Below are 15,749 nucleotides of genomic sequence, written 5' to 3' on the forward strand. Positions count from 1 at the left end.
CCGGTGGCTCCCAGCAACCCTTGGCTTGTTAACGGGTGTCTCCAGTCTCTGCCTCCGTCACATGTGGCCTTCTCCCTGTGCCTCTATTCTGTGTCTCTTCTCCTTTTCCTCTAAGGACACCAGTCAGACTAACTACATCTGCAACAACCCTATTTCCAAAACAGGTCGCAGCATATCTTCTCGGGAGACACAATCCAACCTGTAACAGGTCTGCTGACGGCCACATCACCACATGCCTGGGTCGCCCTCTGCTTCCTGCGGATCCAGCCGCACCCGGTCCCTTAAACCAGCTATGTCCCACCTCCCCACGACATCTCCTGGGCCTCACTACCCCAGGCTACACGGGTCCCCCTGACCTCAGCTGACTCAGTGTCCACAACTGTCCACACTGAGCCAGGCGACGCAGCTCCTGCCCTGTGTGGCTGTGACCTGTGTGTGCTGGCGGGGCAGAGGAGGGTGTCCTTCCTTCCCTTCTAGGTTGTCACCCCCTCCAGGGCAGGAGGTAGGCCTATTATCTCTTTACACCCCACAGAAGAGCCTGAGAAAGCTCTGAGCACCAAGACTCACACAATAGACGCCTGCGGCATTCTTTAAGAAATCATGCTCAGGACTTCCCTGGTGGCGTAGTGGAGCCTCCCTGCAGGAGGCTGTAGCAGGCTTGCCCCTGGCTCCCCATCCCAGGCAACGGCCCATCTCCAAGGCCACAGGCGGCCAGCAGGGCTGATGCCCATGAGCTCCAAGAACATCGTGGGTCTGGGGTCTAACTGGCCTTGCTACCCTTCCAGGGGATATTTCTGGAAGGAGAGCACAAAAGGGTGGGAAGTCCTTACCCCTGGGATGGAACCCCAGTGGCCAGGCAGAGCTGCAGGTTCGGGGGGGAAGCCCTGGAAACTCTGTGGCTCTGGGGAGGAAGAAGAAAAGAGAAGGACAGAGTCAGGACCCGAATTTGCTCCCCTAATCAGCAGGTGGGCCTCGAACAAGCATTTTAGCTTTCTGTCCCTGTTTCATCAGTAATAAGACAGAAGAGAAAAATATGCAGCCTCCCCACCTCCAGATTCGTTCTGCCTTCATTCCACTGCTACTGATGGAGCACCTATTGCGTGTCAGAGGGTGGGAGGCTTAAATGACATGTGATGGAATTCTGAAAGCTGGATACTACTAGAAAAGTATACGGAACTTCTACTGATAGGATAAACTCTCACCAAAACACATCTCCACACAAGAACATATACGCCGATGTTCACAGCAGCATTATTCACAATAACCAAAAAGTGGAAACAACCCAAATGTTCATCAATGGATGAATGGATAAACAAAATGTGGTCCATCCATACAGTGGAATATTATCAGCCATAAAAAGAAATGAAGGGGCTTCCCTGGTGGCGCAGTGGTTGAGAGTCCGCCTGCCGATGCAGGGGACATGGGTTCGTGCCCCAGTCCGGGAGGATCCCACATACCGCGGAGCGGCTGGGCCCGTGAGCCATGGCTACTGAGACTGCGCGTCCGGAGCCTGTGCTCCGCAACGGGAGAGGCCACAACAGTGAGAGGCTCACGTACCGCAAAAAAAAAAAGAAAAGAAAAAAGAAAGAAATGAAGCACTGACACAGGCTACATGGTGGATGAAGCTTGAAGACATGATGCTCAGTGGATGAAGCCAGACACAAAACACCATATATTACATGATTCCATTTACATGAAATGTCCAGAACAGGGAAACCCACAGAGGCAGAAAGCAGATTAGTGGCAGCCAGGGGATGGGAGGCTGGGCAGGGGAGAACAGGGCAGGGGGTGGAGTGACTGCTGATGGACACGGGGGTTTCTCTTTGAGGTGAAGAAAAATATTCTAAAATTGACTGTGCTGATAGTTACACATTTCTGTGAATATACTAAAAACTATTGAATTGTACACTTTAAATGGGCAAATTGTAGAGTATATTAATTATATCTCAACAAAGTTGTTCCAAAAATAGGGCTTCCCTGGTGGCACAGTGGTTAAGAATCCACCTGCCAATGCAGGGGACACGAGTTCGAGCCCTGGTCCAGGAAGATCCCACATGCCGCGGAGCAACTAAACCTGTGTGCCACAACTACTGTGCCTGCGCTTTAAAGCCCGCGAGCCACAACTACTGAGCCCATGGGCTGCATATACTGAAGCCCTCACTCTCTAGAGTCCGTGCTCCGCAACAAGAGAGGACACCGCAATAAGCCCGTGCACCGAAACGAAGAGTAGCCCCCGCTCACTGCAACTAGAGAAAGCCCACACGCAGCAATGAAGACCCAACACAGCCAAAAATAATAAATTAATAAAAATAAATAAATTAAAAAAAAAAAGATAAAACATTAGGACATCCCTGGAGGTCCAGTGGTTAAGATGTGGCACTTTCACTGTGGGAAACTAAGATCCCAGGGCTCAGCCAAAAAAAAAAAAGCACATAAAGCATCTACAATTCTTTTCTTTCTCCAAAACCTTAGTTGAACCTGTTGTCTACCTTCAAAATCTATCCTCAATTTAACTGTTTCTCCCCCACCCCACCCCCCGCCCCCACCAGCCCTGGTCCCAGGTGCTGTTGTCTCTCACCTGGACTGTGGAACAGCCCCTTCCTGAGCCCCTTGCCCCCCTCTGCACACACCCTCCAACGCTGCCCACCCCCACCAGTCTCTGTCTCTTTGCTTTGCTCTTCCGGGGAGCGTCAGGCCCCCCTTCCTCCCTGTGCTGTGCTTTCTGCTGGGAATGCTCCCCACATAACTGCCTAGCTCTCTCCCCTCCTCCCCTGAGTCTTGGCTTCTGGTCACCTTCTCTGCCAGGCCTCCCAGCCACCCTGGGGAGGCTACCTCCCAACGCACCTTCCCCTCTTTCCATCCTAGTCTCTTTGTCAGCTGCACCTATAAATGTCTAATGAACTAGATAACTTACTTATCTGGTTTCCTGTCTATCAGAGATTTTTGTATCCCAGCATCTGAACAGCCATTGGATGGATGGATGGATGGATGGTGGCAAAACATGAGGCCTTCCCTTAACTCAGAAAGTTCAAAGTTCCAGAAGACAGGAGATTCAGGACCAGGATTCAGAACCAGAAAAGTACCCATGGGCGGGGTCACTTTACCTGCCCAGTCCTATTATTTTGTGATCAAAGGGTCCTAGGAGTATCTGCCTTACCAGCTCAGGAGGTTGCTGTGATAACCACGATCTGGATTCCTAAATATAAAGATCCTCCCCTTAAAGAAATAGCAGCTAATTGGAGGGGTGGCGGGCAGGCAGGAAGAGAGAACTCGCTTCCTGGTGGCAGAGTTTCAGTGCCAGGCAGGGATGTGGACCCCGGGGGCTCATCGTAGGAGCTCCTGGGGTGGGGGGGGGGGGTAGGGCATTTTGGGTGCAAACTGGATTCACTGGTGAGCATTTCTGGAAAGACAAGGGGCCCCTGGAGACCTGCCCCCACCCCTGCGCTCCTCCAGAGCCAGGACAAACCACAGAGAGTGCCACAGAGCCACAGTCACCAGCTCCCAGAGCTTGCCGACACCCCAGTCTCTGGGTTGGGGACCCCTAACTCCGCTGTGAGGAGACCCAGACACCTTCCAGCTAGGGGCTCCTGCCGGCAAGGAGAGCGTAGGAAGGCAGAAGCCGAGAGGTGGACCCTTTGTGGATGGCGGCAGAGGGTCAACAGGAAGTTCTTTCTCCAAGTGGCGTCTGCAGAGTAGTAGGAGGGGCCTGCATCCTGCTCCTCCCCTGCCGAGCACGTAGGAGACAGTGTGGGGCTGGGTGCTGGCGCTCACTCCCCAGGAGAGTTTCTGGGTTCTCAGCTCACCACTCTCCCCATCACACGACCAGCCAGAAACCAGACCCCCTGCCCTCAGCACATGCTTATTCCTGGAAAATTCTCCCCAGTGTCCTCCCCAGCACCACCGCTAGGCTAGGTGCTGCTCCTGGAATCCCCTGCCCCTGGCCAGCTGTCCATCCATTCATTCAACACACTTGTCCAGGGAGTGTCAGCAGAGCTCCAGATTAGCCCCTGGTGCAATCGCATAGGCAGTGGGGCCCGAGAGAGGACCAAGGAAACAGGTGCGACCACCTGGGAGAGAGACGAGAACAATCTGTTCATAGCCAGCAACTGCTCAGCAGCCTGGGTCCAGGGCTAAGGAACCGTAGTGGTTCAAGAGCGTCCCATCTGGAACCTCAGGATGTGATATGATTTGGAAATAGGGTCTGTGTGGAGGTAATTAGTCAGGATGAGGTCATACTGGATTAGGGTGGGCGCTGAATCCAATGACTGGTGCTCTTATAAGAGGAGGAGATGGCTTCCCTGGTGGCACAGTGGTTAACAATCCACCTGCCAATGCAGGGGACACGGGTTTGAGCCCTGGTCTGGGAAGATCCCACATGCTGCGAAGCAACTGAGCCCATGTGCCACAACTACTGAAGCCTGCGCTCCTAGAGCCCGTGCTTCGCAACAAGAGAAGCCACCACAACGAGAAGCCCGCGCACCTCAACGAAGAGTAGCCCCCGCTCGCTGCAACTAGAGAAAGCCAGTGTGCAACAACGAAGACCCAACGCAGCCAAAAATAAATAAATTAATTAAAATATACATATATATATTAAAAAAAAAAAAAAAAGAGGAGGAGACACACAGAGAAGAGGCCATGTGAGGACAGAGGCACAGATTGGAGAGATGCACCCACCAGCCAAGGAAGCTAGGCCTGAGGACCCACCAGAAGCTGGCAGGAAGAATCCTCCCCAGGAGCCTCCAGAGGGAGCGCGGCCCTGCCCACACCTTGATTTCAGTCTTCTGGCCTCCAGACTGGGAGAGAATACATTTCTGTTGTTTGAAGCCACCCAGTTTGGAGTCATTTGTTATGGCAGCCCCAGGAAAATAATGTAGGAACCAATACCTAACTCAGCCCTACAAGAGCTTCCCGGCCCCTCTCTTGCTAACTTGGTCATGCTCACCAGCCCCAGGGCCCCAGCCCCGTCCCCTGCTCCCCCTCCCCCGGCAAGGTCTGACTACTTATTTTTAGCCCCTGATTACATCTGCCTTATATGGTTCCCTACTCCTATCATGAGCGGGGACAGCCTCCCCTCCTTGCTTGTAAGCTTTCTGAGGACAGAGAATCCCGAGGATATTAACAGTGCTGAGAAGGGGCAGATGTGTTGATGGATTCCCCGAGTTGTCCAAGTTTCATGATATTTGAGGAAACCAGAGGCAGATGTCAATCTACAGGAATACTGTCTGCAGCGAGACCCTGTACTCATTGTCACAGTCCTTTTAACCTTAAAAAGCGTCTGAGATCGAAAAACATCCTAAGCATCCAATAACCATTTTCTTATTTTAGTCATATAACAACCCCATGCTGTAAATAGGGCAAGTATTATTATCCTGTTTTACGGGCAAGGAAACAGGTGCAGAGATGGTAAGGGGCTTGGTGGCGAATTGTGACAATGCCAGGGCTTGCTCTGTCCTCAAGTCCCAGAGTGCATGCCACCCCCACCCCAGGCACACATGTGGGCAGCCTCGGGGAAGGGGGGTCTGGGTGGAGAGGCCACTGGCCTTAACTATCCACTCAAAAACAAAACTGAGGCAGGAAAAGACAGGAGAAGGAGGTGGATTCGCCACAGGACTTCTGTTCCTGTCACAGCTGGGACCCAGGCTCTTTCTGCTGGGAGCCTGAGGCCAGGATGGGCTCCCCCAGGCCACGGCGAGGGCTGTGACCCCTCACCAGTTTGTCCAGACCCCTTCCCAGGTCCCAGGGAGATTCCTGGTGTCTTCACCTCCTGGGATGAGCTAGAGAAATAAGCGATCTTCTATTACCTGATCCTTGGAACAAAGGGCAGAAGGAAATTCAGGAAAAACCAAGTAACCAGCAGTGGCTGAAAGCCTCTCTGGTGAGTGCACGTGTACAGGGCAGGCAGCTATGGAATCAGATGCACTTCAGAGACCTAGTGATCAAGGCGATGGCTTTGTCCTCACCTATTGCCATCTAGGGAAAATTCTATGGGAGGCAGATGAATGGCCACTTGGAGGAGAACCAGGAGCCGCAGTTTTGGCAGCGACCCGGTGGGGGAGGGAGGGTTTGCTCCCAAACCCCAGGGCTCTCCCCTGGCCTGGTTGTGGGCTGATCTCCCAGTGCAACCCAATTCCTGCGGGCCCAGAACTCCAGGCCAGACTTTGCCTGCACCTGTTTGAGCTCAAAATACAGTCCCCACTCTAGAAGTATCCAAAAATATCTGAGAGGGAGGGGAAGGGGAGGGGCTCACTGGAAGGGGAGCAGGCTAGAGTATGCTGAGGGCTAGGGAGACAGCCACTTGGCTTGGCATTCAAGGCCCTTCCAAATGGGCTCCAACCCATCAGGGTGGTCTGATCTCCCCAAACAGGAGCCCCACGATCTAGCCAGAGCCAGTGTCAGCCTGTTCCTGCCAGCGCAATGCTCCGAGCTCCCCCACTCCTGGCTTTGATCACATCTTCAGATACTCCACTGTCTCTGCCTCCTCATTCATCAGACATTGTCAAGTGCCTCCAGTGAGCCCAGTGCTGTGCTAAGTGTTGGTAATGGAGTGGTGAGCAAATTAAACAAATGCACAGCCCTGTCCTCTTGCAGCTCACAGTCCAGCAATGGTCCCCTTCCTCCCAGTGTAGCCGAAACCCTGCCCCTCCATGAGGCCAACCTTCCAGCCCTCCTCTGAACTCCAACCAGAGCTGCTGGGGGTGTTAGTTACATTTTTTTTCAGTGCAGTGTCATCTCCCTAAATAGAATGTGGCTCCTGGGGGCAGGGCCATAGCCCATTCCTGCCTGCACAGCATGGCCAGCTGGGACCTCACAATGGGCACAGCCTGGCCTTGGGGCTGGAGAGCTGGGCCTTTCGGAGAAGGGCCCCCATCCGCCTCATCTTTCCAGCCTCTCCCATCAAGTGCCCACCTTTTGTGATTAACCAGCCCCACCCTTCCTCCCCTCTGTTCCTGCTGCGTCCAAATCCACATTGCACCCTCATGCCTCTTGCTGATCACGTACTGCCTGTCACCCCAAATCACAAGTCCATCCTGGTTCCTGACTCAGGGTGAGCTCCCCAGGGATGGCCACATCACCCATTTCTTCAGGACCCTCTGCTTCTGAGGAGCCCTCCTCTCCCCAGGACTGGCCACACAGCCTGTGCTCATTCTGTGCCCTTGAGCACTCTCTCTGAGTTGACAGAGGGCTAGCGGTCAAGTGCTCTCCAGGTTGCAAAAGACAAGGACCCCTGGGGGAGGGCCCACCCAAGGGCCAGAGGAGAAAAGCCTCTTCTGATCACTTAACAGCCTTGCAATGAACCTGGGAGCCTGCCCCAGCTGGGCCAACCTCCCACCCGAAATCCTTCTGGGTCTCAGACTGAGAGCTGGACAGAGCAACAGCGACTGTGCCTTCCTGTGGTCCTGATGACACAGTCCCAGGAAAGACAGGCTCCTGGGATGGGGCCAGGCAGCGGCTGCCAGCCAGCCAGCCCCATGGTCTCCTGGTCTTCAGAAGCAGACCTCTGGGCACACCCACAACCAGGCTCCCCTCCACACCAGCCCAGCCAGGGAAGAGCTGGAGGGTAGAGAGGTAGCTACTGTAGGCCCTGCCTGGGGCTGTGAACAGCTGACCTAACAGCTCAGGCATTTTAAAAGCAGATTCCCCGCCCAAGCCCCTCACGCTGAGGATGGGCAGCTCAGGACAGGCTGATCTGGAGCTCTCTGAGAGGGAGGACAAGGAAGCGAAAAATGCAGGCTTGTCCCCGGGGCAGAGGGGTACCTGGGACCTTGACTCTGAACAAATCCTCCTTTGGGGCTAGAGAGGGATGAAGCTGAAACCAAATGGAACAGGATGTCCCTGAACCCAGAGAAAGACACAGCACAGGTGACACAGACCAGGAAATGGATGTCTCCAGAAACTCACCTAAAACTGACCCATCCCATTTGCCGAATTACGCTACCCCCTTCGCCTCCAGCTGAGGTCACAAAGGCTGAGGGTGAGCAGAGAGGATGGGGCCTCCTGAGGACTGAGCAAGTTCTGCAGCTGTGGCCACCGTGGCTCCAGTCCACTCCCTGCCTCCCTCCTTCAGGGTCCAGTAGAGAAAGCCCCGCTCTACAGCTCACCCCTTGGCACTCAGAATCGATGGACTATCTATTGCCTCAATGCTGTGATTAGGGACTTTGGGTAAGACCTTGCCCATCAGAGCAATGAGAAATTCCATGTTAGAGATGCATTCCTTAAGGTAAAATCTTCTGACTCTTTTGAAACAAGTGGTTTGGGAAAGTGACGGTCTAAGTGTTGAGCCATTGGCCCTTGTTGGAACAAGTTTCAGGGCATGTCTTATGGGGGGACAGAGCAGGGCCAGTGTTGGGGAAGAGAAGGGAACCACCAAGAGGGAGAAAAGGAACCTGACAGGGCAGAGGTGGGAGTCTGAAGCCAGACTTCTAGCTCCCGAGTCCAGATGGCCCCTGAGAAGGCAGGTGAGGCAGGTGAGTGGTCTTAGAGGGGCCTGGCCTCCCAGAGTAGATCGTGGGTCCCCTCAGCCCAAAATGAGTCCCGCCGATGGGCCAGGGAGCCACAGAGGGAGGCCTTGCAGCCACCAGGAAAACACCCTGGAGGAAACCTGAGCCCAGCTGCCTCTGGGCTGTGTGCCCCCCAGCGGCTTCCACTGAGGTAATCTAACTGGAGTCTGAACACAGCGCTTTCGGGTGCAGGCCCAGTGCACATCTGCAGAATGCACACCTCGGGTGTGGAGCCTGGGGTCGGATTTTGGGGCTGGTAAACCAACAGCAAGAGACCAACATCCACTGTGACTAAAATGCTGATTCACTGGCCGTCTCCTGGCCTCATCTCGGACGGGACTGGAGACCAGGCTCTGGTCTGGGCCCTGCTGTGCGAGTCCACACATCTTGGGACAACCAGCCTCCCTTTCCACCCCACAGGGTTCTTGGGCAGATCAGCTGGTTCCTTCCCCTCCATGGCCCTCCCCGCTCCATAGCAATCCCCAGTATAGACTAGGATCCGCACTTCCTAGTGCAGCTCCCTGACGTGTACTAGGGCTGCTGAGTGGACCTCGAGTGTATGGTGTCCCTCTGAGGTCTCCACGACATGTCCCCTCAGACCCACCTAGGACCTGCGCATCCCACTCAAGCTCTGACGTCCAGGCCACTCCATCCACTGTGTTCATCAGCCTTTCCTGCTCTTCTGCACCCTCCCATCAGCCCCTAAACACACAGCTTCCTCTGGCAAACCCACCCGCCGCCACCTCCTCTTAGGGTCATTTATCCTTCACAGACTTAATGTTAAAAGTCTCACTGGGTGAATGTGTTGCCTCCCTGTCCTCACTGAATAACATGAGCCGTTCGTTGACAGTTCTCGGTTTCCTGGTGTCCAAGCTAACGCCTCACCTTCCACGGCTTCTCTGTGAGACTCACTGCCTCTCCAGGAAGCATCCTTCCGCTCCGCTGTCAGGTCACACCTCTGCCTGGATCTCATCCCATCTTCCTGAAATCCATTTATCTTCTTCCTCTTCCCACTCCCCAGGGACTGGTCCTTGAATCTCTTTCTCTGCAAGAGCTTCCTTGGCAATCTCACAGCCTCGCCCTCATCTTTTTTTTTTTTTTTTGCGGTACGCGGGCCTCTCACTGTTGTGGCCTCTCCCGTTGCGGAGCACAGGCTCCGGACGCGCAGGCTCAGCAGCTGTGGCTCACGGGCCCAGCCGCTCCGCGGCATGTGGGATCTTCCCAGACCGGGGCACGAACCCGTGTCCGCTGCATCGGCAGGTGGACTCTCTACCACTGCGCCACCAGGGAAGCCCCTCGCCCTCATCTTTACTCAAACAAATCTCATCTCTGGATCCCCAGACCTGACTTTCCTCCTAAGCTAACTATCTCCATCCAGATGTCCCCCAGAACCCAAAATTCATAAGGATCCCAGATGAACTTTTAAAATTGGTTCTTTTATGATCCTGGCCTTTTTTTTTTTTTTCTGGCAAGGTCATGCCAGCCGTGACCTACACTATCCTCGAGCAATATTTAAATGTAAGGGGTTGTGAGTCCAGCTTTAGATTGGATTTGGAGTAGGGGAGGGGCATCCCACAGCGGCAGACCCCACCCATTCCTCCTCCCCCAGCCACCACCCTTGCTCCAGGCCAGAAGGCATCATATCTATGCCCTGTACTGGCCCCTCAGACCAGGTCGAAGGAGGACCAGCCATCTTTCTCCTGTGTCCATAGGGATTAGGCTCCTTCCCAGCCCACCACACCTAAGCGAGCACCAAAGGGCCAGGTGGATGCAACCGGCCTCGTCGGGACCTCCTTCTGGTCCAGCATTCCAGCTCTGGCCCTTGAACTAGCTGTCTGAGCTTCACTGTCACACCCAGATGGGAGGCAAAGCCAGCATTTCCCAAACTGTGGTTCCACAGGCCACCAGGCAAGGTGCCCACATCTGAGGGCTGCATCCATTGAGCAAATCCAGACTAGTGCCTCACACGGTGGACCACGTGCTCCCTATGGCTCGTCCAGCTGCACTGAGCCAGGAGTCAGGGACCTTGCTGGGGACACAACTTGCAGGAGGGCTGGAGAGGCTTCTGGGGTCTGCTATCTCCCCAGGACCCCTGAGCACATGACCTTCTCTCAGAGCCCTCCCCATGGTGGATCGTGGTATCTGGGCTGCCGTGCTGAGGGTATATGAAAACCGCCTCCTACCGGGTGGGTGAGGAAGGGTCATGAAGGAGTTCCTGAGAGACCCCCATTGCTCATGGAGGGCCCGGGGAGCCCCAGTGTGAACCAACCTCTCGCCATTGGATGTCAGGGTGGGACCAGGGCAGGTGGGCAAGTCTGCAAACCAGGGCTGGGCTGGAGGAAACAGGTGAGCAGACTCAGAACACCTGCCATCCCCCCATCTCTGCCTCAAGCAGGTAATGGGAAGCAAGGATGTCCCAAATTCGGCCTAACAAACACCAGCAGCTTAAGCCCAAAGCAATGTTTTCTCAGCCCTTCCCCCATCCCACCCCACATGCTCTCTGAGGAGTCCAAGTTCAAAGGCATCAGTCTTGCCCTGTATCCCGAGGGAAGCTAGCCTCCAGTGGCCTCACGCCCACAGGCAGAGGGACTGGGGCGTCCAAGGAGGCGTGTCAGAGAGAGAGCAGCTGAGGGAGGACAGAAACTCCCAGGTGGGCTAAGCCTAGCCCTGGCTGGGTGTGCCTGCCACTCAATTGCTGTCTGACCTTGAACATGGCTCTCTTTCCTCTGGCTTTCGCTCCCTTACCTGGACAAGGAGCAGACTGAGTAAACCCTCTTGGGGCTGTTCTCCTCTGTCCTTGAGCAGGCTTGTCCCCAAGCCAGGTCCCTGAGACAAAGAGGAGGACCCTGAGACAAAGGACTGGGGTGGATCAGGGTTCAGGGGGGAGGCTGTGGAGCCCATCACCCCAGATCAGAGGGCCACGGGAGCAACATGGCCACAAAAGAAGGAAGGGCAGCTCTGTATGGTCCCCCCAGGAAGCAGGAAGGGGAGTTAGAGAGAAGTCTGCCTGCCACCAGTGAGAGGCGAGTGACACGGGAATGGAAATGAGGATTCAGCAGTGGGGTGGGAAGTTCAGGACCAAAGCTGCTGCCTGTGGGCACAGTGGCATTTACCGGGTGGCATATTTTAGGGGAAAGTCAACCAGTAGGAAGGACTGTCATTATGGGGGTGGGGGGAAGCCACTCTTATGGCTGAAATCTCCCCCAGGTATCGCAGGAGGAAGCAGTCTTTGGGGTGTGCAATATGCAACTGGAGGGGTGAGAAAGCCCACCGCCGGGAAGAACGCACAGCCCGAGTCCTGAGCTGGGGTGAGGAGGGCGGGAACCTCGCACACTGGTGGACAACCCTTTCCCGGAAGCCAGGTCAGGGTCACACCGCAAAGTTTGGGAAGGAAAGGGCCTGCAAAGAGAGGATTTTTGCACAAAGCACCCACCCGCCTCCTTTCCCAACAACAAGATCCCCCAATGAGGCCTGTGGAACATTCCAGATGTCCAGTTCCCTTCGTGGAAGGAAAGATAAAGGATGTCCCTAAAAGGCTAAAAGTTCCTGGGGCAGCGGCGTGGAAGCAGAACGAGGTGGCAGCTGGGGCCGGGCGGAGCTGGGGAGAGGGTGGCAGTGGATCCCGGGCTCAGGATCAAATGACACGGCTGTTTCCATACTTAGCCGCCTGACAGCCGCTTGGAATCCTTGCCACCCCAGCCACTGCAGCCCCACGGAGCCCAAATTAACTCAAGGGCAGACAAGGGCAGGGCCCAGCGGCACATGCGAGGCCAGAGCCCCCCACCTTGGTCTCTAAACCCCAGGGAATGGCTGCTTCTCCTGCCTGCCGCGGGCTCTCCTGCCTGGGTCTGGGACCTCAAGAAACAAGCTCCCAGGCCCCACGATCCCCAGTGCAGATGAAGCCAGCCGTCGTGAAAAGGCAAAGCAGGAGTTCCGGGATCCTGGGGGGTCCCCAGAGCACCCCTGGAGCATTCCTGAGAGGAACTCAGCCCCAGGAGTCTTGGGAACAGAGGTGGCAAAATGCTCGGGTACCCCTTCCACGCCTATAAATAACCCCCATGCCGTAACCAGAGCCACCGCCTCTGCCACACAAAGTGCTGAGATGTCAAAGGAAAACCACGGCACGCAGGCCCCAGCCCCCTTCCGATGAAGCCCCCAGCCTAGCCCAGCTTCACTCGAGTGGGTCCCATTCCTCCTCTGAACTGTGTCCAATTTGGTTTCCAGCCTGATCCCCAACTTTTATCTCCAATCCCGTCCCAAACTGACCCCCACTCTGTCCCATTGTTTCCAAGCCGTGCCCCCCCTACCCTGCCCTCACTCATGCAAAGCCAGGCCCCTGCGATCTCCACCAGGTGGGAGGGTCAACTCAATGACCTCCAGGGGCCCCTCCACCTCCAAAATCGGGGTCTTCTGTCCATCTAGGAGGCTCTAGTCTTGACTTTTGGGGTTCTCTTCCGCAACATCTACTGGCCAGCCCTTGTCTCTGGCCCTGGTCCCCTCCTCCAGGCCTTGCACCTGCCTGCACCTCTCGGGTCACGGCTTCCGCTCCCTCTGGCCTCCCCACGAGCCCCAAGTGCTCTCAGGTCTCTGCACCCTGTGCCTTCTCGGTGAGACCGGCTGGGAGAAAAGGTCTGCCATCAGCTCCAGGAATCACGGAGGCCTCATCCTCCATCTCCCGCCCGAGCCTCCCACCCCATGGTAAATATAAAACCTCGGGGGCTCGCGGGGGTCGCAGTCTGGCCTGGCTGACAGGGCAGGGGTCATACCTGCTTGTCCTGGGAGCAGAAGCGAGGCCACGAAGCAGCAGAGCAGGACTAGTGCCTTCATCGTGACTGCCAAGAGAGCCCAGCTGCTCCTCGCCTCTATTTATAGGGTGGGTGGCAGCGCGGGGCGGGGGAGAAGGGTCACACAGTCACTAGGGCAGCTGGACGGACATGATGGGCAAGCAGCTCAGACCCCAGAGGCTGCAAGGAGGCCGCTCAGACCCCAAAGGCTGCCCCTGCTGCGCCAGCTGCCGACCCCGGAAGGCAGGGCCCCGTCTGGATTCTCTCCCCTAGCTGCCTGGGGTCACGTGACAGGGGTCACGGGGCGGGGTAGCAGAGAAAACGTGGGGCGTCCTTTGGGTCAAGTCTGGGACTCAGGAACCGAGTCTTCCCAGCATCTGCAGTAACTTGAGCTGAAGTCTGGGCAATCAGTGACATTCACACGCTTCAGTTTTGTGAACGAAGGGCCTGTTCGACAGCCACTGACACAGGTTTTAGCCCCTCCCCGAAGGTCAGGAGGGGAGAGCCTCGATGGTAAGTTAAGGAAACCCCGCGACCTGACCTTTGAGGTCGATGGTGAGGAGCTTCACCTTCCCAGGCCTCTGGAAGAGACAGAATTGTGACGGGAGGGAAAAAGGGGGTGCGAGGAGGCGCGTTGGATGCTCTGAGTGTGGTGGGTCAGACAGTGGAGGGACGGATCCCTTTCCAGCGGTGCCTGTGCTATGTGCTACTTAATGCTCTTTTCCTGAGGGCACGTGATGGCCCCTGAAAGCCAGTTCTAGGAGGGGTAGCACTGGCTGGTCCTGCTGGGGAGGAGGGGTCCCTGTGGGGGTGACAGTCGGCCGTGGAGGAAAGGGCGAAAGTCAGTTTGGCATCTTTCATGTGCTTCACATTTAAAATGGCTTTATTGAGGTACAACGGCCACACAGCAAACAGCGTATTAAAAGTGTAGAATTCGATACATTTTGACACACGTACATAACCACCATCAAAATAACAAAGATTCCTCACTCGCGAATTGTCCTCATGTCCCTCCCTCCTACCCCTTCCCAGGCAACCACTGATCTGCTTCCTGTCACTACACATTTGTTTGCATTTCCTAGATTTTGATATAAATGGAATCTCCCCATATGTGCTCTTTTTATCTGGCTTCTTTCACGTAACATAATTACGCTGAGATTTCTTCAAATTGCAGCGCGTATGGATAGTTCACTCCTTTTGATCCTGATTCCATGGCCTGGATGGACTACAGTTTGTTAGCCATCATCTATTGAGAGACTTTTGGGTGGTTTCCAAGTTTTGGCTATTACCAATAAAGCTGCTATGAACGTTCGTGTACAATTCATTATGACACACGCTTTCATTTCTCTTGGGTAAATACCTAGGAGTGGAATGGCTGGTAGGTGTCTGTTTAAATTTTTCCTTTTATTAATTAATTTTTTAAAATTTTTATTGAAGTATAGTTGATTTACAATATTGTGTTTCAGGTGTACAGCAAAGTGATTCAGTTACATATATATATATATTCTTTTTTATATTCTTTTCCATTCTAGGTTATTACAAGGTATTGAGTATAGTTCCTTGTGCTATACAGCAGGTCCTTGTTGTTTATCTATTTTATATATAGTAATGTGTATATGTTGATCCCAAACTCCTAATTTATCCCTTGCCCCCTTATTTTTCTAAGATGACTGTACCGTTTTACGTTCCCACCACCACTTCCTCCACATCCTTGCCAGCACTTGGTCAGTCTTTCAAATTTTAGTCATCCTTACAGGTGTGTAGTGATATTGCATTGTAGATTTAATTTGCATTTTCCTAACGACTAATGATATTAAGCATCTTCCCATGTGTATATCTGTCATCCACTTCTCTTTTGGTTTTTTTTTTTTTTTTTTGGCCGCACCATGCGGCTTGCAGGTTCCCCAACCAGGGACTGAACCCGGGCTCCCGGCAGTGGAAGCATGGAGTCCTAATCACTGGACCAGCAGGGAATTCCCTGTCATCCACTTCTTCAGTGCATCTTCGATGAAGTGCCTGTTCAAATCTTTTGCCCATTTTTTACCGGTTGTTTTCTTTTATTGAGTTTTAAGAGTTCTTTACATACGCTGGAGACAAGCTGTTTATCAGAAACATCATTCATAAATAGTTTCTCCAAGTCTGTGGCTTAACTTTTCATTCACATGTGTCTTTCAAATGGCAGAAGTTCTTAATTTTTATCAAGTACAATTGATCAATTTGTTATTTTATGAATTATGGCTTTGGTGTCATACTGAAGAACTCTTTGCCTAACCCAAGGTCACAAAGATTTTTTTCCTGTTTTCTTCTAGAAATGTAATAGTTTCAGGTTTTACATTTAGACCTATAATCAACTTTCTGCTATTTTTTTAATATGTTGCAAGATGTGGAGCAAAATTTAGATTTTTACAGATCGATGTCCAGTTGTTCCAGCACAACTGGCCATTTGTTAAAATGGCCACTGAATTGC

General features: G+C 53.9%; 1 protein-coding gene across 1 annotated transcript in view; it reads right to left on the reverse strand.

Moving 5' to 3' along the window:
* The window catches only part of SRL (sarcalumenin), a gene marked incomplete at both ends in the record, with an annotated part of 33,551 nt that extends 20,226 nt beyond the window's left edge, over positions 1–13,325 (reverse strand). Inside the window, one exon of the mRNA XM_079719263.1 lies at positions 13,265–13,325. Coding sequence (XP_079575389.1) covers positions 13,265–13,325 — 61 coding nt within the window. The remainder of the gene's footprint in view (positions 1–13,264) is intronic.
* Between the last annotated feature and the right edge of the window lie 2,424 nt (positions 13,326–15,749).

The sequence above is a fragment of the Hyperoodon ampullatus genome (genome assembly GCF_949752795.1).
Source record: "Hyperoodon ampullatus genome assembly, chromosome: 14".
In the NCBI taxonomy this organism is placed as follows: Eukaryota; Metazoa; Chordata; class Mammalia; order Artiodactyla; family Ziphiidae; genus Hyperoodon; species Hyperoodon ampullatus.